This window comes from Chinchilla lanigera, unplaced genomic scaffold (genome assembly GCF_000276665.1).
Source record: "Chinchilla lanigera isolate Chin_1 unplaced genomic scaffold, ChiLan1.0 scaffold00010, whole genome shotgun sequence".
Classification (NCBI taxonomy): Eukaryota; Metazoa; Chordata; class Mammalia; order Rodentia; family Chinchillidae; genus Chinchilla; species Chinchilla lanigera.
This window is the reverse complement of record NW_004955411.1, coordinates 14,531,607-14,557,464: the sequence shown is the minus strand read 5'-3', so window position 1 is coordinate 14,557,464 and position 25,858 is coordinate 14,531,607. Positions and strand designations below refer to the sequence as shown.

The following is a 25,858-nucleotide window of genomic DNA, read 5'->3' as shown; positions in this document are numbered from 1 at the left end:
GTGAAATCACAACATATCCTGCAGAAATTCAAAAATTATCAGTACGTACTTTCAGAGTCTGTACTCTAATGAGATAGAAAACTCAGAAGAAATGGACAGATATCTAGACATACATGAATTACCAAAACTGAACCAAGAAGATAACGCTGAAAAATCTGATAGTAGTAAATGAAATTAAAGAAGTAATAATAAAAAAAGTACCAACAAAGAAAAGCCCAGGTCCTGATGGATTCACTACTAAATTCTACTAGAACTTTAAAGGAGATCTAATGCCACTATTCCTCAAACTGCTTAATGAAATTGAAATGGAAGCAATACTCCCAAACATATTCCTGGAAGCAACCGTTACCCTGCTACCAAAACCAAAGAATGGGCCAACTAAATAAGAGAGCTACAGACCAATCTCCTTAATGAACATAGATGGTAAAATCCTCAATAAGTTACTCACAGGAGAATGCAGTAAATTATCAAAAAGATTATATACCATGACCAAGCAGGATGAATCCCAGGGAAGCAGGGATGGTTCAACATACACAAATCAATATATGTTAACAGTCCTAAAGACAAAAACTACACATCACCTCAATAGTTGCAGAAAAAGCTTTTAACAAAGTCCAATATCCATTTGTAATCAAAATCCTAAAGAGAAGTGGAACAGAAGGTCTTCAATCTCAATCTGACAAAAGCCACCTATGACAAACTAACAACCAACATTATACTAAACAAACAAAATTGAAAACTTTTTCTCTAAAATCAGGAATAAGAAAAGGATGTCCACTATCACCACTCCTGTTCAATACAGTTCTGGAAACATTAGCTAGAGTAATTAGACCAGAGAAAGAAATAGAAGGAATAAAGATAGGAAAGGAAGTTAAATTATCATTATTTACAGATGGCATAATATTCTATACAGAAGACCCCAAAAACTCCACCAAAAGACTTCTAGAATTAATAACCAAATTGGACAGTGTAGCAAGAAACAAAGTCAGCACTCAAAAATAAATAGCATTCCTGTAACTAACATTGTGAAAATAGTCATACTCCCAAAATTGTTGTAGAGATTCAATGCAATCCCAATTAAAATACCATTAGTATACCCCACAGATCTACAGAAAACATTCCTAAAATTTATCTGGAACCAGAAGAGGCCTAGAATAGCAAAAGTAATCCTGGGAAACAAAGGAAAGGCAGGAGGCATCACAATTCCTGACTTGAAATTATACTACAAAGCTACTGTGATAAAATCAGTATGGTACTGGCTAAAAAACAGACCTGAGGATCAGTGGAACAGACTGGAAGAAACAGCCACAACCAAAAACACATTCAGTAACATACTGATTTTGCTACACTGTCCAATCCTCAATAAGTTACTCAATTTGGAGATTCCTCACAAAACTAGGACTGGAAGTCCCACTTAACTCAGCTATTCCCCTTCTGAATATTTTCTCAGAAGAATTAAAAATATCATACCACAGCAAAAACCAGACCTGAAGATCAATGCAACAGAATACAAGATCCAGAAATAACTCCAAACACATTCAGCTACCTTATCTTTCACAAAGGGGCCAAACCCCTTCACTGAAAGAAAGATAGCCTCTTTTAATACATTATGCTGGGAAAACTGGCTTTCCATATAGCAAAGATTAAACTTAGACCCATATCTCTCACCACACACTAAGCTAAAATTGAAATGGATCAAAGATCTAAATATAATAACAGAAACAATCTGCTGGATGACAGAAGAGGCAAAACTCTTAAAGACATAGTTGTAGGCAAAAACTTTATGGATAAAACCTTGATTGCCTGGGGAAATATTGCAAAGAATCAACAACTGGCATCACATCGTATTGAAAAGCATTTGCACAGCAAAAGAAACCACCAACAGAGTTAAGAGAACCCACAAAATTTTTATCAGCTATTCCTAAAGGACTAATATCTAGAATACATAAAGAACTTAAAAAAAAAACCTGAGGCCCCCCAAATTTAAAAACTCAATCCAAAAATGACATCTGAAATAAAAAGACAGTTCTCAAATGAATAAGTACAAATAGCAAATAAATACATGAAAAAATATTCAATATCACTGGTCTTTTGCCAAATGCAAATTAAAAGAACACTGAGATTCCATCACACTCCAGAAAGTATGCCTACCACCAAGAAATCAATAACAAACACTGGTGACACTGTGGGGAAAAAGGAACCCTTCTCCATGGTTGGTGGGAATAGAAATTGGTACAACCACTATGGAAATCAGTATGGAGATTACTCAAAAGACTAAAACTAGAGGTTCCATTTGACCTAGCTGTACCCCTTCTAGGTATCTTCTGGAAAGAGTTAAAAGCATCACATCACAGTGATGTTTGCATACCCATTTTTATTTTTTCTCTTTTTGAGACAAGGTCTCACTATGCAGTTCAGGCTGGCCTTGAGCTCACTTTGTAGCCCAGGCTGGTCTTGAACTCACAATGATCCTCCTGCCTCAGCATCCTGAGGGCTGGGATTATAGGCATGAGCCACCACACACAGCTGTATACCCATTTTTATAACAGCATTATAATAGCTAAATCCTGGAAACAGCCCATATGCCCATTAACAGAAGAATGGATAAAGAAAATGTGGTATTTATATACAATGGAGCACTACTCCATCATAAAGATAAATCTGAATCATTTGTAGGCAAATGGATGTACCATGAGAAGATAATTTTAAGTGAAATTAATCAGGCATCATTTAGTGAAATAAATATCACATCATTTCTCTTGTGTGAGAAACCAAAAGGTTAATATGGAGCAAAATGGAGAATAGGAATGGAACTAGGAAGAACATGCTCAAAGTGGAAGAAGGGAAGGGGGAGAAGGGAAGGAAAAAGAGAAAAAACAATGGAGTGAAAAATATGGAAATAAAGCTTTTTAAATGTGGAGGGGAAGAGGGGTGAAAGGGAGGGGAATGGGAAAAATAGAATTAAGATACATTATGTACAGGTCTAAATTCCCTATGATGAATGTGATCATTATATATGGCAAATATGGGCTTGTTAGAAAAAAAATAACTGAAACAAAAAACTGATGTAAGGAAAATGTAAACATTATGTACTGCAAACATATATAAAAGGGGGGGTCAAGAGACGGGTGGAGGGGAAGGAAGAGAAGGGAAAGGGGACGAGAGAAGGAATTAAGATGTGTCACGTTCGTGTACCAACTTCGCACAAGGAATGTAAACATTACATAATTACAGACATGCTAATAAAAAAAAACACATTAATAAGACAATGTAAACACTTAATAAAAGGCCTAGCACAAAACAATTGCTTACGGAATTATCAGGATCCCTAAAGTCATCTAATTTGATCCCCGTATTTTATAGATGAGAAAACTGACACACAGAGAGATTAACTTGATTAACATTCTTTTCTTTACTCACTTCCTTGAGGTACAGTATCAGAAGCTACGGTTTGTATTTCCTGAAACTCTTTTTCCCTTGACTTTAGTGCTACTCCACTTTGGGTTTCCTTGATTTCAGTTACCTTTTCTATTGCTGGGTCTCAGAGGTCAGCTTCCTAGGGTTTTATGTTACCCTTTCCTTACCCCCTCTGAGTGACACTTCACTCTCACCACAGGACTTTATCTAATGATAAACACTAAATATTTCTATTCCCAATCTTTTTCCTGAGCATCAAACTTCTCCATATACAGTACTCTTAAATCAATCACATGCACAAAAAACTTAACATTTTTCTCATAACAACGTTGCCATTTACTCTGTCTTAACATGTACAATAAATGGTACTAACCTAATTCATCTGCTAAACTAGAGCCTGTGTGTTACCTTGCTCCTCTCTTATACATCCTGTTGTCTTCTTAGTCACTGGGCTCTGTTGATTTTATCTCCTCAAATTTGTTCCTCTTCTCTAGTTCCACTCTTACAATCTCAGTTTAGGTCCTTGTCATACCTTGTCTAGATTAGTCAATAGCTTTCTACCATTACAGATTTCCCTTCTACTGCTGCCTTTGCATGGAATGGTCTTCTCATGTTGACCTGTTTAGCTCCTATTAGGCTATGAGTCCATCCTGCTGTGGAACTTCAAGGCATGTCTCTTCCTTAGAACTGACTACTTAGACCTATAATTAGGTTTATTCTCTTGCCTCTTTCACTAGGTAATGAGCAATTCAAAGCAGGGATTTCTTCTTCTGTCCATCTACAGCTCAGCATAGTACTTGGCCCAATGTAGACTCTTGACTAATATTTATGACTAAATGAAGAAATGTTGGTATTATTTAATATATTTTTACAGTTTTGATTTGAAATATTTTTTTAAAGTCAATGTTGAAAAACAGAATACACATTACCCATTAATAAAAACATTATAGTGTTTTATACAGAGGAAAAATACCTAAAAGAAATAATTTATAATCTTAAAAGCACTATACAAAGCTGAGTATTATCCTATTACACTTTTGAACTAAAGGTTACCAAAATACAGGTCTTAGTAAACTTGACAAAAAGCACATGTTCACAATGACTAAACCTTTGCTGAGATAATTTAAGTAGCTGACAAAAACGGGCAACAATATTAACCTTTAAACATCTAGAGAATGGGGGTTTTCTTTTGTGTTAGAGCAAATGCTTAAGTTAAATTTAAGAATGAGCTTCTGATAATTCATGAAACCGTAAGGAAAATGATTCCTGATATCAGAATAAATGTAAACACACACGCACACACATAAACATATATATGTGCAGGAGTCATCGAATTCTAGCATACAACTTATTTTTGTATGTCCCAGGAACTAAGAATGGTTTCTATTTTACATCTTTAAAAGGATATTAAAGGAAAAGCAACAGTAACAGTGATCACACCGGCATGTAAAACTAAAACTTTTACTTCTAGTGCGTGACAGAAGTTTCCTGACCACTTACATACGGTGTTTCTCAGGTAGAAAGATCATAAGCTCTCCTCAAGTTCTTAAAAAGTCCTTCCAGCCCACTCCCAAAATGTTTAAGAATCACTACCAGAGAGCTCTTTTCTAATATTGTTATTCTAATTAATGTATTCCCTACATTTTGCTGCAAAGTAATGGTAGAACCTTGAATAAAATAACTAGAATTCTTTGAGCTTATTCTAGATTTTGTCACTTAAAATGACTTAGCACAGTTAACAGTCTGAAAAGAAAATGAAATTGTTTAGAATCAGTTTGTGAATTTTCAAACACATTAATGTCTTCTTACCTGAAGTCCTTTTACAAAGTTTTGAATTGAGAAATCATGATATAAAAAGATGTTGGTGAGCACTTGTAACACTTTCTCACTTATTTTAAAGGGAAACTGAGTTGTAAGAAGTAGCTGAAACAGATTAAGGGAGGGGAGGTAGACAGTCTTTGTTACTCTTGACTATTCATAAATATTAAGTATAAATAATGAGATGAAGAATGGAACTATGACATGGTAAATATGAAAGTAATAGCTAGTTTTTCATAGGTCAAATATCAACCAAAATTTTAACTGAATTTATTCTACAGTAACAACAAAAAGAAGCAATTCAAACTATATCCTCAGAACCAAACATGTCCACCGTCTTCCATCTAATTTTTAATTTTGAAAAACACTGCCTATCAAGTATATAAAATTCTTTTTCTCACACCAGAAGTCACTAACGAAGGTGCAGCTTTTGATAATTCTTATAATAAGATTTCTTGTACATCCCCTGAGTCAAATTAATGAAGAATAACAGATTATGTACATAGTTGAAAGAGAAACACAAAATAATTTTTGTTTTAAAAATTTAGAATAACTAAATTTAAATTATTTGGTCAATTTTCCATGGTTTACAGTAATGTTCTACACCTGAAAATGAAAGTCACACAATGCCCTCAAGGAAGGGGTAATGAAACCCAGACAGCACTGAACTATCTTGAACACATTTTAAAAAAATTCTATTTTGAGAGAGGGCCTCATTAAGTTGCCCAGCTTGTCCTTGAACTTGTGATTCTCCTGCATCCGCCTGTCTAGAGGTTGATGTTACAGGCGTGTGGTACCGTACCTGGCTCACACTAGGGTTCTTAGAAAAAAAACAACAGAAGGCAATTAAATTTGACTATGACCATAAAAAATTAAATATTATAGGTGAAATAATTTTCTCTAAAGGGTCAATACAGTAGATGAATATTGCTTACGGAAAAAGTGTACAAATGGTCAATAAATAAGTAAATAGGTTGCCATAGTTCACCTTATACAAGCAACATAAATACAGTCTAGGGCCAGGGATATAGCTCAGTGACACAGCACCTGCCTGGTAAGTGCAAGGCCCAGAGTTTGACTGCCGGTACCGAAAACAAAACAAAACACAACAGTTTAAAGAGATAGCAAAAATATGTGGAGATTCAACACTAAATTTGTGGAAGTTCAACATATTTTGCCAGGCAAGGTGGCTCATACCTGTAATCCCAGGTACTTGGGAGGCTGAGGTGGGAGGATTACAACTTTGAGGTCAATTTGGGCAACTTCATGAATTCCTGTTCTCAAAATGAAATGAAGGCAGGATAGATGGACAGATGGACAGGTGGACTGGGGATGTAGCTTAGTGGTACAGCATCCCTTAAGTTCAATTCCCAATACCAGCCCCACAAAAAAAGAATTGTATTTCCTTTTAGATGGAAACATTATAGTGACTAAGATCTGAGAAATGTTTAGTATTTGTCAAGAGCAGCAGGACAGTCAGTTAAGAAAGATTTCATTACAAACTTCAAATCATTTTATACTTCAAATCATTTGATACATTTTAAAATTTAAGATCAAAATATACGGATATTGTTACTAGGAAGTGTATAAATTCTGTAAAAATTTACTTTAAAAGCCTCTAATTTTCCACTGAGTAATAAAAGATACAAATACATAGATATAATACTTCTTTTGGGGCTGGGGTTTAGCTCAGCGGCAAAGCACCTGCCTGGCAAGCGCAAGGTTGTGAGTTCGGTTCCCGGTACTGGAGAAAAACCAAACTTCTTTTTATGAAGCTTGCATTTTATCTGAAGAGACAATTCTATACAAAATCACCCTAAGACTATAATCGTTACATAAAAATATTAAAATATGTAAAGGAATGCAGTTACACTACTCTGAGAAGTAGCGGTTCATTATTGACATTTCTATGTACACTCTGTTCCTGGCGGTTTTACTTTCACCCTAGGTCACTGGCAGCACCTTTTCTTTTTACCTTGTCAAGGACTGTGGTCAGGTGCTCTTTGCAAGACAAGGACTGGAACAGCTCTATGCACAACAGAGATGAGACTGCATGAGGAAGCAGTCGGTGGATGATGATAGGAGATGTGGCGATTCCAAAAATCAGTATTAGTGGAAATTCATGGAGATGTTGACTAGTTTTCAAAAGAAAGATACAAAAGGTGAAATTCTCTAGCAAATATATTTCAATACATAATTCAAGATATGACCAGCTTTATTTTAACGTCTACTGTATAAGACTGCTCATGAACACCATTCCAAAACGCAGCACTAAGTCATTCATTTTCTTGGTAAAGTAATTCAAACCTTGTTATTTCTTATTCTAGTTTTGAAATCAATTTATTAATGTGTCGTTTTCCCCAATTTTACTTAATCACAGATTTTTAATTTAATTTAATTCAATTTAATTTTTTTTTGTCTTTTTGAGAGAGGGACTTGCTATGTTGTTCAAGCTGGTCTTGAGCTCACTTTATAACCCAGGCTGGTTTCGAACTTGCAATGATCCTCCTGCCTCAGCCTCTCAAATGCTGGGATTACAGGCGTGCGCCACCACACATGGCTTTAATTTTAATAATGTATCCTTAAAAAAATTTTATTTACAGCAGTATGGATTGAACACAGGCCTTCTGCACTGAGCTATATCTCGTGAGAAAGGTACAGCAGTCTTTTCTGTCAAAGGGGATATTTAGGGTAAATCGATTTTATACGAATCTCTATTTTTCTGTAAAATCCTATTTTTATAAAATGTACTCAAGGTTTCACCATTCCTTAGAAAGACAACGTAAGACAAAGGGCCACACACCAGGCTACCTGTCTTAAATTTTGTGTGTAACAAAGAGATTCCTGAGCCACAGGATCTGTTCAACCCAGCAACTAGGACAATTTAAGAACTAGCCGACTGTGAGGCCACACCCCTACCAAGGCAGCATGGCAGTGACGACAGTGCAACAGAGCAGGAAGTAAAAACCCAGAAGACTACTGGTGTGCTGGCTGGTTTTGTGTAGCTCAGTCATGCACCCTTCTGCAGAAGTAAAGCCTTGCCAAGATACTTCCAAGGTATGTTTCTTTATTATGTTTGCAATACCAGCCCTTATTTAGTTTTTATTTTGAGACAGTGTCTCCAGCCCTTTTTCAGTTTTTATTTTGAGACAGTGTCTGCCTGTCAGTAGGTTGCCCATACTAGGTTCAAACTTGGGATCCTGCCTCAGCCTCCCAGAGTGCTGGATTACACTGTGTGTCGTGTCCAGCTGTATCCTTTCATTGTGATTCTGAAAGATCAAGTGCATTCCTTAAGAGCATTCAATCTTAACTGTTCTAAAATGTGTTAGACTGTCAGTTAACTTCTCATCCCAAGTCTGACCCACAGTATTCCTCATAATTGGCCATCCAGTCTATGCTTCCAGAGTTTGGCGATATGAAGCTCATTAATTTTCAAAGGAATGCGTTCTATTTATAGTCTTTTGTGATAGACACTGTTATCCAGCCATAACAGCCAAGAATTAGAAAACTTCTTTCACATATGTAAAACATTCATGTGTGTGTGACAGAGGCAGAGACAGAGACAGAGACAGGCAGACAGACAGACAGAGACAGACAGACAGGGTCTCTAAACTGCTTAAATTATCAAGGCTGGGCATCCAACTGTGACTCTCCTACTTTGGCTTCCCATCATAGTGGGATTACAAGCATGCGCCACTGTATCCAGTTATGTCTTTTTACTGTACATCATTAAAAGATGTTACATGCCTTCCGGCATTCTTATCCCAAACATATTTAACACAAAGGATTTCTATTATAGAATAAAACAGTATTATTTCTGAGGGCTGTTGCAAGTCGGAGTCATCTATCTTGGTAGGTGATCTTTTTTCTGTTCTTTCCTATTAGTGACTGTTCTTTAGTGTTCCAGCTGTTTGCAGTTCTACCTTCACAGGTATAAAGCACAAGAGTTCTCTTACCGTTTTAAGTGCTATTTAATTTTTGAAAGTTAAAGGAGTCTCAAGTCTTAGTTCCTAAAACTACAGGGTTTTTTGTTTTTTCTTTTTTCTGTCACTTACACTTTCCCAATACAGTAAGTACTTCAGCATTAGCATTAAGACAAGCCCTAGGACAGGCAGGGCCTGGGGATGTGGCTCAGTCTGAGGGCTTGCCTATTGTTCACCAGGCCTTGGGTTCCATCCCCAGCATGGACCCCCTTCAAAAAAAACACTTAAAAACTCTTAGGATGTAGAACTGTGAGGGAGTTGATGCGGGAAAACAACCTACACTGTCAAAATAAGAATTTTTAGTGCATTAGTAAATTATAATTCAACACAGCTGAAAGCAACTGTAGCCATTACTAAGAAGGCAAGTTGACATATAGAAGATGCCAAAATACATTCATTACATTCCAAAGGAAAACACACAGGAAATGCATTTCATATAATTTTAAAATACGGTTACTTTAACTTTGATTTCTTCCAGGATCCCTATCCTGGAAGATCCAATGCTATTGTAAATTAAAAACAGACTAACATTCTGGGAAGCTTGAGTAAAAGGACTCCAAGTTCAAATCCAGGAAGTCCATGGAACTCAGTGAGACCTTGTCCCAAAATAGAAGAAAGGGGCCGGGAAGGTAGCTCTGTGTGAAGGCCCTGAGCTCCATCTCTGCTCCTGGGTGGTGGGGAGCTGGGGGTGGGGGTGGCAGTGAGGAACAGGCTAAGTGTCTTTCCTACCCGTGAGTCCAAAAGCAAATGAAAAATCTGATAGGAGGTCTTTGAACATTCAATATGAAGTACTTAAAGCAGTTTGAATCCCATAAAATTGGCCTTAAAATGTTTATACTTTTTAAGTGAAAAGTACTGTTTTCTTAACACAAAGAGAGAATTTTGCATAAAAGCCAAGTGACACACCATATACCTGGTGATAGTTATGAAGTCCTGAAGTACTTTTGTGGTGAAGCTTTCCATATCCTTCAATATAAGCACAACAGGAGGAGACTGCCATTGACTAGAAGTAGTCCTCATTTTGCTTGCCATTTTTGGATCTGTCTTCTTTTAAGTCATTGTGGAAAGAAGGAGTTAAAAGTAAGCCTCACCACCAAATACGACTATAATGCTATACATATTGATTTATTTCCCTTTATATTTCACAATGACAGTTTTTCTATTTTTCTGCATAGTAAGAGAAATCTACTCCAACAGTTATTAGTGGAATCTTTCTGTATCAGATATGGGAATAATAACAATAAAGAAAAGATCAGTAAAATCTATAACTTATGATATAATTTATATTTTATATTTTCTTCTGAGAAAATGACAAGAAAAACATAGGAAGAGAAAATTTTCTACAAAACTGAATTTTCTGTTGGTAAATAGTATTTTTAATGAAAAAGTGTAACAAACATGCTACTTGCTACTCTGCTACAGTGACATTCAAGCTTGGAAAGGGCCCTAAATATCATCTGGTTCAATATAGAGAACTAGAAGGAGTGCTTGATTTCTAAACTCTGAAATTGTTGACCAAACAAAGGTATTTTAGTAAGCATTACATCTAGTTTGGTCTCTATATAAAGGAAAACAAAACTTCCCCATGTTGACTTCTGTCAGTCCTGAATTTATTCTACAGTAACAACAAAAAGAAGCAATTCAAACTATATCCTCAGAACCAACATGTCCACCATCTTCCATCTAATTTTTAATTTTTAAAAACACTGCCTATGAAGTACATAAAATTCTTTATCTCACACCAGAAAATGCTGATTGGAAGTCACCACAGCATTTTTTGCCCATACTATCCATTTACACAACACTATAAATTAAGGTTGTAGTTTTACAGTGCAGTTACATAGGAATCATCCATTTTCATCAAATTGTCAGAGTAAAATTTAACTCTAGGCATTTATTTGTCAGACATATTTTACTTAAAGAGCTGATTCCACAAGAACTCTAAGAATGGAACACCACAAGACTAAGCTGACAGTTGTCTGACAGTAGACAACAAGCAAATGCTGAAGAACTTAAGAGATACTATATTATAGTTGTTGCCAGAGACAGAATCTAAAACAGAACTCTGATTCCTTCTGTCACTAGATGACACTCTCCCACAAATGCAAGGTCTCTGTAAGAACCTAGGCCCTTATCAGGAATTAGAATGCATACTAATAAAACAACATTTTTAGATTCTAGTAGCCTTAGAAAAAAGTATCATTAAATTGATATCAGAACAAAAAAAGTAAACTATTTAATATAATTCCTAGTCCCATATGCCAATTTTCTAGAAGAAAATCCCCAGTTTACCTGTGTGACAGTCATATACCAACTGGAAAGCGACTCCATTGAACAGTGTGTCTTTTTCTGGGCAACCTCAACATTTTCCCCTTCTTTGGGTTTTGTATCTACAGAGCAGTCCATTAACTGTGAGACCAACTTTTGTAAAAAATGTTTCATATCTGCAGAACATAAAAAGAAAGTCTTGTCTCCTCTTAAGACAAAATTAAAGTCTTCGAAACTTCTTGAACAGTTTATATTACAGTAGTTGGGTAGAATGTATTTTTCTATTATTTATCATCAATATAATTAAAGTCACATTTAACATACTAGTAAGGCTCATTAATCACTTCTCCTTAATATTTAAATTCCATTTGCTCATACTGACTAGACTAAGTATTATCTATAATGAAAGTGTTAAAGGAAATATAAACACGGAAACTATACATACATTTCCTTGTTTTTGTTTTTTTCAGACAGGGTAGCCCAGGCACTTCTAACTCACAGTGAACCTCCTGCCTCAGCTTCCCAAGTGCTGGGATTATAGGCATGTGCCACTATGCCTAGCAATTTTTTAAGAAATATGTACTTAAATTACAGTAGACAACAAAAGGATTTCTAGGTCTCTAAAAAAAGCATCAAAAATGTTATTTGCATCAATTATCTTACCGATCACAAATCTTCATTATCATTTTTAAAGATGTCTTAGGGCTTTTACTTAATTCTAATCAGTTTATGAATATGAAAGTAATATAAACACATAAAAGCCCGGTATCAGTCCAAATCCAAACAAATTTTACTAACATTAGTTACACATTTTTTATGATTTGAAGTCTTCAGACATTCAAGATTGCCTCTGCCAACTATTTTTTCCACAGCAGACTTTCTAAGTAAGAAAATAAATAAGATGGCTTATGGCCGTAGATATGAACCCACAAGGTATAACTTCTGTTTGGTTAAGTAAGAGCTCACCATTCTCCCATTCCGAGCTTCCTATTTCAGATCTTGTATGTATGGGATAATATATACATCAAATCTTTGCATGCACTCTTTTCATTGGGTTAGGGACACATCTTACAAAACGCATGGACTATTCCTGGCACTGATGTGGCAGGCATGCGCCCGGAGTAAAGGAAGCAAAATTTAGCAATAGTCAAGATTATTCTGGGGGCCGCTAAACCTCAGCCTGCCAAATATGTAGCACTGTGCTCTGGCCACAAATAAAAAGGGACTAAGAAGCTGAGAGAGAGACAGACAGAGACAGACAGACAGACAAACAGAGATTAAGGATCAGAATTATTCTGCAATGTTTTACCAACGTAATTACAGCATTTATATTTTACCTGGACAATCTTTAGCTTGCAAAGAGACTACATATGGTGTGATGTTACTGTGAAGGGCCTCTGTTAGACTTCTGAATATTAAATCATGATCTGTGACATTCACACCTATGGGATAATACATCAACATTACATCATTATTTTCATGAAGACTTTAACAAAAGATATTTGACATAGCAAGTAAACTACTAAATAAAAATATTTAAAAAAATACGATTTGTAGCAGAAATCAAGATAATACACTGCATAAATGAAGAGATCTCCATTAGTAATAGATTATCTAAAGGTACAAGCTATACTGATTCTATGGTTTGGACCCTGTGTGCCCTGCGAAGGGCTCTGTGGTAAAGGCTCAGTCCATCGCTTGCGGCGCTTCCTGAAGGTACAAATGCGTCGGGTGGGACCTAATGGAAGTCAGGCATTGGGAGGACACTCTCCAAGGGGAGGCGGGGACCCTGGGTCCTTCATGTCTTTCTTTGCTCCCTGGCTGCCACAAGGCAAGTAGTTTTGCTCCACTATACACTCTGCCCGGATATACTGCTTCCGGACGGGCCCCAAAGCAACGAGTCAACTGACCAAGAACTGAAACTTCCAAACAAATACATGTTTTCTCCTTAGAAACTGAGTATTGTAAGCATTCTTCACAGTATCAAAAAGCTAACAAAATTGATGTGTCCAGAAAGATATTTAGCATAATTCTTTCTTTAAAAAAATTACGAAAGATGTGAAGCTAACCTTTGAAAATTAGGAGTAATTTCATAACTTTGTCAAATTCAGAGTTCTTTAGTCATTGAGATGTAAGGGTTTTCTATGGACTACAGCATAATTCTTACCCTGATTTATAACTGAGGAGAATCCAACCATAATGTTATTTTTAACAATTTTAGTATGAAGTAGGTAAAATGTATACTAAGCTGATTTCTGCAAGAAGAGCAAATTTGAAATTACCAAGTTCTGGTATTTATCAAAGTACTCATTTTCACTCCCACAAATCAGTTTTAGTACTACTGTGCATACAGTTAAGCTGAGCTGGGTAGAAATTTCCCCACTACTGTGGGAATGATGCTGTTAACTGATACTTTTCCTTGCAGGACAATCTATGCTTTCTGGAAACTCCTCTGGCACTTAGAGTGGATCAGCAGTACATACATGACCTCAAACTGCTTTAGGCTTTTCATTGTAAAATTTCCATTACTTGGAATAAAGGATTTAAGAATCATTCATGCCAGCTATGACTTTCCCCTTCTCCCAGGAAAGCCAAAACCTAAAAATTATCAGATCTTTTTTCTTTATTGTGTTTTTAAATTTCTTTTTATTATCAGCACACTAATTTTTAAACGTTCATGGGCCTTTTTGAAAGGAGAAGACATGCAACTGTGCTTACACCCTGTAAAAAATACTTTTATGGGGTCATATTATTTCTAGCATGCATCATAATCTATGATTGCAGTAATTAATCTTTGAAAAACTTTGAGCTCAGTAGAACACTGACTTATCTTGTCTTTCACAATCTGACTTCATAAAGGTTATTTAACTTTCTTTCTTTCTTTTTTTCTTCCTTCCTTCCTTTCTTTCTTTTTTACTGAGACAGGGTCTCACTATGCAGCCCAGGTTGCCCTTGAACTTGTGGTATTCCTCCTGCCTCAGCCTCCCAAGTGCTGGGATTACATCTATGCATCACCCCCACCCCTCCACAACATTATATTTCTTAAAACAATACATCTAATGCAAACAGGATAATCAACAAGGTCCTTTGCTGGAACAAAAATTCTCAGGTCACAATTTTGAAAAATGTGATTTCCATTAACTTCTGTTTTCCTTTTTGGCAATAGGTAGAGCAGAGCCTTAAGCCCCTTCTTCATTGTGCCTCCTTAACCTGCCTCTAACTGCTGTAACCTGGCATCTGAGACAAAAAGCACCCAACAGTGTAAGGGGGGCGGGTATCCATAAATGGAAAATTATATAGCAGGCTGGCTTGGAAATTGGTCCAAAACATAAAAATCACTCCACTGCGTCTTGTTACTCAAGGCGATTCTGGCCCTCAGCTGGAAGGCTATCAGGACTGCAAGAGTCAGGCTTCACCCTATACCCACTACCAAAATTCTGCACTTTTAATAAACCCTCTCTTGTTATTTGTATACACATTAAAGTTGGAGAAGTAGTATCCTGAATATAAGGAATAAGAGGTAATGAACAGAATTAGAAATGGTATCAAGCAAGAAAATTTCTTATCGCAGAGTCTACTAGGAAAACAAACTCTAAATAAATAACAAATTGGAAGTGAAATGATACGTGTGTCTAGAATCCAAATAAATTGTTATGTTTTTTAAAAGGAATGAAAGAAATTTACAGGGATAAGGGCATGTAGCTCAGTGACAGAAAACACGTTCAGCCTGCTTACTGTTTTGAGTTCATCTCTATCACCGTGCCCCCACCTCCAAAAAAGGTGAAGGGAATAAAAAAGAAAAGAAATTTGCTAATATTCTAGAGACTTTTTTGTATACAATTCATCTAAACCCCTTCCTAGCAATATTAATAAAAGAAAACAATCTGAAACTTAAAAAACAAAGCACAGAGAAATAAAATTACTGTTATAGATTAATTCCATTACAGATACAATTTTTTTGAAAAGGTACAAAACTCAAATCTACTAACATATTGGTGATTTCTTTACTGCCCAATCCAAATCTCATATACTGTCATATCATATACAAGGAAGAATGAATAAAACAACTATAACTCCTCTTCTGACAATATGTTGAACAGAACACTTGCTGGATCACTTTGTTTTAATTTACATTTGTATGATCAGTTTAATGAACTTTTACTGGTTTTAAAGCAAGTAAACTATAGTTTAATTCTATAAATAAAAGATACAAAAAAAGAGGTTTATCTGAACAAGTTATTCCTACTATTCTCAACAATAAAAACCAATTAAAAATGCATGCATGAATAAACACCAAAATACATACCAAGAACAAGAGCAGCTGTTGGAATTTCTTTAAGTTTTATTTGACAGGCCCAGTCCCCTGAACTCTTCTGGAATCCAGCATGAGACTTTTGCAGAAATTCAATCAGATTATTGAACAGGTTTTTATTTAAATCCTCTTGTAGTTGCTGCAAAACACACCATTTTATGAATTACTATCATCAGTAGCATTCTGATGTGTCTTTCCTGGTGTAAGGAAGTTAAAAATTTTTCTTTTCCTTTGAACACTCAATAAGTTTAATTTATGAAGTAAATTGGCAAGATATTAGGGGGAAGAAAGCATACATATTTATTAACATCAAATGAGTCACACACAAAATATGAGTCAAAGAAAGGGCAAGATGGGTAAAGCCTTCATTGCGTTTTGGGTTACAGAAAGAAACAGGGGTTTGGGGAGGATAGGCAGGGCAGTGGCAACAACACACAGTACAGAAGGGCGGGAGGAACATGTACCAGACAAAGGAAGCCAGCACGGACAGCTCAGCAAGACCCTGTCTAAAAGTAACTTTAAAGAGGATCAGGGATGTTGCTCTGTGTTAAGAGTGCCTGCCTAGCCTGGGCAAGGCCCTGGCCCAGCACAACAGGAGGGGAAGAAAAAGGCAGCCATCTACAGCAATCTCTTTTTTGTGCTACCCTTCCTCTTTTTCTTATCCAAAGTTCATTCCTAGGCAATAGGGGACATGAGAGAGAGAAGCTTTTGCCTTCACCCACTATGTACTAATATGGAAAGATGTATATTTCTTTTGGCAAACAGTTTTTCAGAGACATTCTGTATATATAATATCTTGGAATAGCCATCTGGAAGTATGTTTTAGGGTGACCTTTTTGATCTCTCTGATCAGTTTTGGAAGAAAAAACTGTTACGGATTTAACTCAAAGATTACATGTAAAATGATTAAAAGATGGATAAAACTCAGAACAAGTTTTTTCCTTAAATCTCTAGCAATTAGTGCTTCATACTTCCCCATTAAAAAGTCCTCTCATTAGATAAGACTGACGAGGTAAGGAAGAGCACCAGGGAGAAAAGTGAAACAGGGAAGGCACAACGGGGCTGAACGCAATCAAAGTATGTAATGTGCATGTGCCAGTATTCCCAACTGAAACCCATTATTCTGTATTACTAATGTGCCCTAATTAAAATTCCTCTCATTTATCCATTTAACCTTTACTAATCACCTTAGGAATGCCAGACTCTACCCTAAAAAAGTAATCAGACAAGACTTCTGATTAAAATACAAGGTAGCAAAGAAGCCAAGAGCAGGACCATCTAAACTAAGCAGATAATGTATCTGAACCAAGGCATTAAAGTGGTAAGAATGTGACAGGAAGCAAAGGTAGAAGAAATGAGGAGTTGGGGAGGCAAGGAAGAACAAAAGCACCACACATCTGCAGAACTACAGGTACAGGTAAGGTTAAGAAAACCTGAGAAATGGTAGGAATGAGGCTAGACAAATATGTAAAACTTTAGACCAAGAAAAAAATACAGATGGTGCTAGAGTGTGGATTTTTTCTTGTGGGGAGAGCCACTGAAGGCATGTGAAGGAGACATGATTAAATTGGGGTTAAGAAGGGTTAATCTCGCAGTGCTGTGAAGGCCAGATTAGAGGATCAGCAAGGCTTTATGGGCAAAGGGATATAGAAAAACTTATGGGACACAATGCAGGCCGTCCTAAGAGGGAAGTTTATAGCTGTGATATTCCACATCAAAAACCAGTGAGCTAAATAAATGTCCTAATGATACACCTCAAGGTCCTAGTAAAACAAGAACAATCCAAACTGCAAGCTATTACAAGGAAGGAAGATCAGAAATCAATTAAATTGCAACTAAAAAGGAAATACAAAAACTCAATAAATCAAAGAGTTGGTTCTTTGAAAGATTAAACAAAACAGACAAAGCTACTACAAAGAAGGAAGATCAAATCAATGAAACTGATCAGAAATCAATGAAACTGAAACTAAAAAAATACAAAAAATGGATAAATCAAACAGTTGGTTCTTTGACAGATTAAACAAAATAGATAACCCTTGAGTCAATCTTACCAAAATAAAGACAAGACATAAAATCATGCAATTAGAAATGTACAAGGTGAAATCACAATGGAGTCTGCTGAAAGCAAACGATGATTGGTAACCACCTGAGAACCTGTACCCTAATAAAATGGAACAGTGAGAAAAATGGATAAATTCCTAGATACTTGTAAACTATCAAAGCTAAACCAAGAAGATATAAAAACCCTGAACAATTCAGCATCAATTAAGTTGAAGAAATTAAGAAGAAACAAAACAAAACAAAACAAAACAAAACAAAACAAAACAAAAAACTATCAACTAAGAAAAGTCTAGGCCCTGATGGATTCAAAGCTGAATTCTCAAAGAACTAGAGAACTAATGCTAATACTCAAATTCTCTAATGAGATTGAAAGACAAGGAGTACTCCCAAAGTCATTCCTGGAAGCAAGCATTAGCTTGACCCCAAAACCAGAGAAGGATCCAACCAAAAACAAGAACTATAGGCCAACCTCTTTAATGAACACAGATACAAAAATTGTTAATAAGATACTGGCTTAAGAAATGCAGCATGTCATCAAAAACATCATATACCACCACCAAGTAGGATTCATCCTAGAGATGAAGGGATGATTCAACACACACAAATCAATTAATGCAAGACATCACAGAAACAGAACCAAGGACAAAAACCATATGATTATTTCAATAGAAGGACAAAAGCATTTGACAAAATGCAACATCTATTCATGATAAAACCACTAAAGAATACATAGAAGATTTTTATCTCAGTCTGATCAAAGCCATCTATGATAAACCAATGGCCAACATCATACAAATGGAAAGAAGCTGAAAGCTTTTCTTCTAAAATCAACAGCAACACATGGATGTCAGCTATCCTCAATAAAGTTCTCAAAACATTAGCCAGAGCAATTAGACAAGAGAAAGAAATAAAAGAAATATGGAAAGAAGAGATTAAATTATCATTTGTGGATGACATGATCTTCATAGAAGACCCCCAAAACTCCACCAACAAACTCCTAAAATTAATAACCAAATTTAGAAGCACAGTTGGAATACAAAGTCAACACTCAAAAATCAAGAGCCTTCCTATACACCAATAACAAACTAACGGAGAGAGAAATTAGGGAAACAACACCTTTCACAATACCAGTAAGAAAAATGAAATACTTAGGAATTAACTTAACCAAGGAAGCAAAAGACCTCTAAATGAAAACTATAACACTCTGAAAAAGGGCTATCAAACAGGATAGTAGGAAACAGAATGATATCCCCTATTCCTCGATAGGCAGAACCAATATAGTCAAAATGCTATATAGTAGTTCCAAAACTGTTATACAGAGCTAAGGCAATCCCAATCAAAACAGCAATAGCATTCCTCACAGAACTAGTGAAGGCAATCCTAAAATTCATATGGAACCCAGAGAGATCTAGAACAGCAAAAGTGATTCTGGGCAACAAGGGCAAGGCAGGGGGGCTATCACAATCCTGTACCTCAAGTTATACTGTACTACAAAGCTATAGTGATAAAAACAGGATGATATTGGCAAAACCAAAAACTTTTCAGTTGAAACAACCTACACTGTGGAACAATGGAACAGAACAGAAACAACTCCAGGCACACTCAGCTTCCTTATCTTCGACAAAGGGGACAAATACTTTTTCTGAAGGAAAGATAGCCTCATTAACAAATGGTGCTGGGAAAACTGGCTATCTGCATGACAAAAATTGAACCTAGACCCCATTATCTCTTACCATGCACTAGACTACAGTCAAAATGGCTCAAAAATCTAAATATTCAAACGGAGACATGAAATCTTTTGCAAAACAAAACAGGTAAAACTCTTGAAGACCCTGGTGTAGGCAAAGAACCACAGCTGCACAAAAACTAATACTAAGAATCAATGGGATCATACCATTTAAAAAGCTTCCACACGGCAAAGGAAAGCACCAATACAGAGAAGAAACAGCCACAGAATGAGTAAGAGTTTTGCTAGCGAATCCTCAGACAAAGGACTAATACCTACAACTAGAGGTTCCATTTGACCTAGCTGTTCCCCTTCTAGGTATCTTCCAGAAAGTGTTAAAAGCATTATACTACAGTGATACTTGCAAAACCGTTTTTATAGCAGCATTATTAATAGCTAAATCTTGGAAACAACTCATATCAAGAGGGAATAAACTGGAAACCACAAACTCAAATCCTTTCAAGGATCCCATGGAATACATGAATCAACAAAGCTGCTAGGTGTAAAGCTGTGAAACTGGTAGGAAGCAATAATAAATGGGAACATAGATAACTCTCCCAAAGCATTCAAAACCAAAACTATTAATAATGTATTGGTCAAACAAAATGTCAGCTCAAGATTTTGGTCCTAGATCCACCAACCAGCTATACTGAAGAAATTTTTCAGAGCTGGAACAGAAAGAAGACTATAACTAGATATGAGGATGAGGGAGTGAAAGAATTTAGAAATAGCTTTTATTTCATAGTCGTCTAACTTGTTAACTGAATAGATAATTTTAAAGTGCCACCAGTGAAATAAATACTCCTTGCTTTAGCTTCCTGTTTTTTAGGATATTACAGATTGTGCTTGACCAGTATTTCCCATATTTTAACAATATTCCTGTAGATTGATGGAAATTAACAGATACAAGATTTACAGAATTAGAGCAAGGTTAACAAAAGAATATTCACCTCAGTTTCTGATTTCATCTGTTGCCATATTAAGTGATAAGTTTCAAATCGAAGCTTACTATCTTCAGACTCATTTTTCCCTTTTTTAAAATATTCCTCTAAAAACACAGAAAGAAATCAGGTTTTTTTACATAGTAAACATAATATTCCACATTCTTTATGTTTGATTTTATATGTTAGTTTTTACCATATTAAACATATCAAGATTTAAAATGTCTTAAATTTTATTTTATTTTTTTTGTCTTTTTGAGACAGGGTCTTGCTATGCAGTTCAGGCTGGCCTTGAGCTCACTATGTAGCCCAGGCTGTTCTCGAACTCCCAACGCCTCCCGCCTCAACCTCCCGCCTCAGCCTTCAGAGTGGCAGGATTACAGGCATGCACTACCACGCCCTGCTAAAATGATTTAAGTTGTAGACTGCATTTGAATCCTTCACTTTTGAATTTCTAGCAGTTTAATGGTTTGGGGGTTTAAGTATGCACATATTTTTCATTATTTGCTTTATCCTATGGCTTCATATATGCTGTTTTATATATTTGCTTTCATCTCTTCTTGATTAAATGATTCTTTGTACTTACATTTTTGTTCCATTGCCATAACTGTCTTTTAGTTAGCCCGTATTATTTTTGAAACTATTTTGAATGTTTTCTCCAAATATCCTTTGATAACATACCTTTTACTTACAATGGTTGGCAAACTTTTAAATGATTCACATTAAAGAACGCATTTTACATCATGATCTTACATACACATAATAAAAACAAAAAAGTTACATAGGATAATCCTATCCTTAAGTGATAGCAAATGTTTTATTTCACGGCCCACCAAATTGATTTGTTAACTCACATGTAGGTTATGACCTCCCACTGGAAAAACACTCATTACAGAGTAATCTGCACTCTCCCCAACGGACTGGAGATGCCTTTTCAGGCTAAATACTTAAATATACTTGGAACTATTTGTGTTTTTTTGAGACACTGTCTCACTTTTTAGTTCAGGCTGGCCTTGAACTCACTATAAAGCCCAGGTTCACAATGATGCTCAAACTCATAGCGATCTCTTGCCTCAGCCTCTGAGTGCTGGGATTACAAGTATGCACCACTACCCTCGGCCAACTTGGAACTATTTTTCATCTGTAACTTCTGTTCTACTAAACTCAATTCTATGCCCATTTCAATCCTGAACTGTTTAAATTACTGTAGCTTTTGTACAAGGAGTGATCAAAACTTCCAAGTTTATCGCAGGAAAAGATGCACTGTCAAGAACAATGGGTAAGTATGTTTGAAGCTATTTGGCATATGAAGAGAATTAATGGCAATGTCTTTTACTTCAATGAATTTTTAAAAATTTAAACATTCTAAGTATTTTTTTGATCACCCCTGAGGATCAACCAATTATGGCAATTTTTGTCAAATAAAAACACTACTGTTTGTTTCCATCCCTCTTATTCCCTATGCTACTCCTAGTTCTTCCCCAAAGTCAAAATAACCATGAAAGGTAAACATTTTTAATTGATTCAGGGCATCAAGCAGTTACAACAATGCAACTACAGATACTCATGAAGAGGAATTCCAGAACTGCTTCTTAAAGTGGCAAGAATGGTGGAGTAAGTGTGTTTGAAATGAAGGGGAACTGGGGATGTAGCTCAGCGGCACAAGTGCCTGCCTGGCAAGCTCAAGGTCCTGAGTTCGATTCCTGGTAACAACAACAAAAAAGAAACGAAGGGGAATATTTTGAGAGAGATGAATGACAATGTGTCTTACTGTAATAACCTTTTCAAAATTTAAACATTCACCATGTTTTGATCATACTACAGACATTAATGCATTTAATACAGACAAGATCCAGGTCTTCCCCTGCTACCAATGTTTTTCTTACTAAAAAAAAATTGACTACCCTATCAAGTTAATTTTATAGTAATTTTGTCACTTTTTCAAAATACTCTCCTGATGATATAAAATCAAGCTTATAGACTAGGAGAAAAATAACATCTGTAAGATGTTTTTAAAAAGTCACATCCAAAAATATTACAGGTCTCTCCTTTCAATCAAATATTTTACATTCTTTATAGTTTTCTACTTTCCTTCATATTTTTTATGGTATAGTGCTAGATATTGTAAAAGCTAGAGCTTTCAAGGTGTTACGTTTCTTCTATTAGAATTCTATCATCAAATTTTAGGTTAATTTATAGTTTAAAGTAAGAAGTCTCTTTTGTGTTAAGGAATTTTCATTTTAACCAGTCAATTCAATTTTTTAACAAATATTGATTTTTAATTGTACCACATATCTTAGAATATGCCAGTCTTCAAGTGGTAAAATAGCAAAGTTACAGAACTGAAATGCAAACAAACAAAAAAGCAAGGAGACAAACTAAGAGACAAAGCAAAATAACAAGGTAGGCTTAAACAGAACAGAATGTCACTTTATATTGATAATGTGCAGAATCGTATCTAAAATGTTAAATGCCAATCAAGATGTATCTTTTATGTGCTGAATAATGCTGTATCAAAATACTACTGAAAAGCTCTTAGAAAGTGAGAAAAATAGCATAAGACACTGTACCTATTCCTGCGACTTTTCTCAGTCCTTTACCGGAACAGTCTAGTATATAATGTTAAAAAATGCTACCAATATTCATTATAATTATATTGCTGCTATATCAGATGCCACTGCATGTTATGTGACTCTACAAATAATGGAGGAATAAGACTTAAAATTTTCTCTGAATTATTTCTGTTGAGGGCCACCCCCACTTTTTTGGGTTTTTTGAGAGACTTGTTATGTAGTTCAAACTCTCAGTGATCCAACTGCCTCAGCCTCCTGAGTGCTGGGATTACAGGTGTTTGCCACCATGTCCAGCTCTCTCTGAACTATTTCTGATAAACCTGGCAATCTCCAACACTACAGGAATTTGTTTATAGGTCAATCACATAAAAATAATTTGTAACAGTTATTTTTTGTTCACTTTTCCAAGCCTATTAATATCACCTTACTTTTTTTTAGAGAGGAGAGTAAGGAACTGAGAAAATGTCATTTGTTTTTTTTCTTTCTTGAGACAGGGTCTCGCTATGTACCGTAGGCTAGTCTTAAACTCAAGTTGCTCCTCTTGCCTCAGTCTCCCGAGTGCTGGGATCACAGGCATGCACCACATCTGGCCTCAAGTTTCTTTCAGAATAAGTCTATAAGGGTATAAAGCTCTAGATCATTGTTCACTTCTCTGTTGGTGGAAAACAATATTCTTACTATAAACCGTACTTTCTATCTTCCATTTCTCTCACAATTGGACCATTTTATTATTGTCTCTTGTCTAGCTAGGACAGTATTAGACTGAAGAATTAAGATCATATTATGTGATTGGGCTAGGGATTTAGCTCAGCGGCAAAGTGCCTGCCTGGCAAGCACAAGGTCGTGAGTTCGGTTCCTGGTACCGGAGAAAAACAAAACAAAACAAAAAAACAAAAGGTATAAGATCATATTATGTGATTATTTAGAAAAATCCTATTCTATGTATCCAAATTGTTTACTTCCTTAGTAAAACTGCAGTATTCAAAAGCAGTATATAAATATGCTTAATTCTACATCCTAATTTTTCTGTTGGAATGATTGCATCAATGTCAGTACCCTGGTTGTAAAATGGTACTGTAATTATATAAGATTCTACCACTGGTAAAATAACTGAGTGAGGGGAACAGGAGAATGTAATCTCTTTCAACTGCATGTAAATCTACAATTATATCAAGATGAAGAGTTTTTTAAAAGTTCCCAAAGCGATTAAATGTACAATGACAATTGAAACCAGTGTAATAAACACTTTCGTCACTAACATTAATATGATTTTTTTGAAGAAACGAAGTCATCTTAACTGAATCACTAAACATGTATCTACAGATAAATGAAAAAAGACAGCAGTTTTTAATAATTTAATTTTATTGATATATAATTTACAAATAAAATATACCCATTTTAACAGCTTGATATGTTCTGATATAAGTAAATCCTCACATAATGACCCCCTCAAGATACAGAACATTTCTATCCCTACGAGAAGGTTCCTTTCACCCTTGTGTAATCAACTCCCCCAACCTCATCCCACGAAACTCCTGAGACTTTTAAGAAAATCTGCTGAAAATCTGTTGAATCAGTGTCTGCTCTTACCCATCTGGGTATCTGACTGAATGATTAAATTCACTCCCTTAATGATTATGTGGATCAGTGAGTGACTAAAACCCATTCCCCTTATAATTTATAAGTTTCTTTTAGCTGTGATAAACAGTGAGAACAGTGCTAAAGCCCTGCGTGCATGAAAGGATAAAAAGAGCAAGCTGGTAGAAAGGATATGAAGATTAAAAGCAGTAAATCCAGGCCACTGGAAAATATTTAGCAGATCTGAGAGGAGAATGTGTTTTACTGCTCATTTTTGGCTTTTATTCCTTTCCCTCAGGCTATTAAGAGCTACAGGGTCGAGGCAGTCAATCATAGCACAAGGTATTTATTAGACTCACAAAGTTCTGCATGTTAGTTTTTAGAGGCACGGAATGAGAATAAGATTTTAATAAGACAGTCTGACCTCTCATTTTATTGATGAAGAGACCTAGGGAAAGGTTGAACAGTAGGGCTAAGGCCATAGAGCTAGTTAGGGTCAGGATCATACTCCTGTTCAATTAGTTCTAGTCCAGATGATTCCATAGCTATGTGCTTCCACAACCTGCGAGAATTACTATAAAAGATTCAGAGTAAGGTGTGGTAGGTAATATATACCTGTAATCCCAGCCATATAGGAGGCTGAGGAAGGAGGATCCCAAATTTGAACCCAGCCTGGGCAAGTTAGCGAGATTTTGTCTCAAAATAAAATAAAAAGGGCTACGGCTGTAGCTCAGTGGTAGAGTGCTTGCCTAGCATGCACAAGGCCCTGAGATTGCTCACTAGCACTAAAGAAAGGAAAAAAAAATAGAGACCCATGACTTTGGGCTTTTTTTCTCAACATGTACTGTGTACAGAGTACTGGCGCCTAAATTGGAACATGCGACATCCTATTTAACATTCATGTAGTTACTAAAACCATTATTATATGTTTCATATGGTGATTTTTCTTTATCTTGCCAAGTTTATTCATAAAATGGAAAGTTACATCAAAATTTTAAGCATGTTCAAATTTCCCCATAAACACTGTGTATTTATTTCACAAATAATTTTTACACCATTTTCACTAAAGATATATATACATTTGTAGTCTTATGTTTTATAATTTTTCCATGTATTATTAGATATTTCATTTTTTCTCTATATTACTACTATTGGTAGAAATCTGTGTTACTAAACAGCAT

The 25,858-nt window shown here is 35.7% G+C and overlaps 1 protein-coding gene across 2 annotated transcripts in view; it reads right to left on the bottom strand.

Moving 5' to 3' along the window:
* The window catches only part of Orc3 (origin recognition complex, subunit 3), a 67,230-nt gene that overhangs the window by 37,752 nt on the left and 3,620 nt on the right, over positions 1-25,858 (bottom strand). For both annotated transcript variants that reach the window (XM_005377732.2, XM_005377734.1), the window contains 7 exons: positions 20,536-20,633; positions 15,793-15,937; positions 12,824-12,928; positions 11,511-11,662; positions 10,132-10,265; positions 7,211-7,370; positions 5,227-5,340 (listed from right to left, as the gene is read on the bottom strand). In XM_005377732.2, the coding sequence (XP_005377789.1) occupies positions 5,227-5,340; positions 7,211-7,370; positions 10,132-10,265; positions 11,511-11,662; positions 12,824-12,928; positions 15,793-15,937; positions 20,536-20,633 (908 nt within the window). The remainder of the gene's footprint in view (positions 1-5,226; positions 5,341-7,210; positions 7,371-10,131; positions 10,266-11,510; positions 11,663-12,823; positions 12,929-15,792; positions 15,938-20,535; positions 20,634-25,858) is intronic.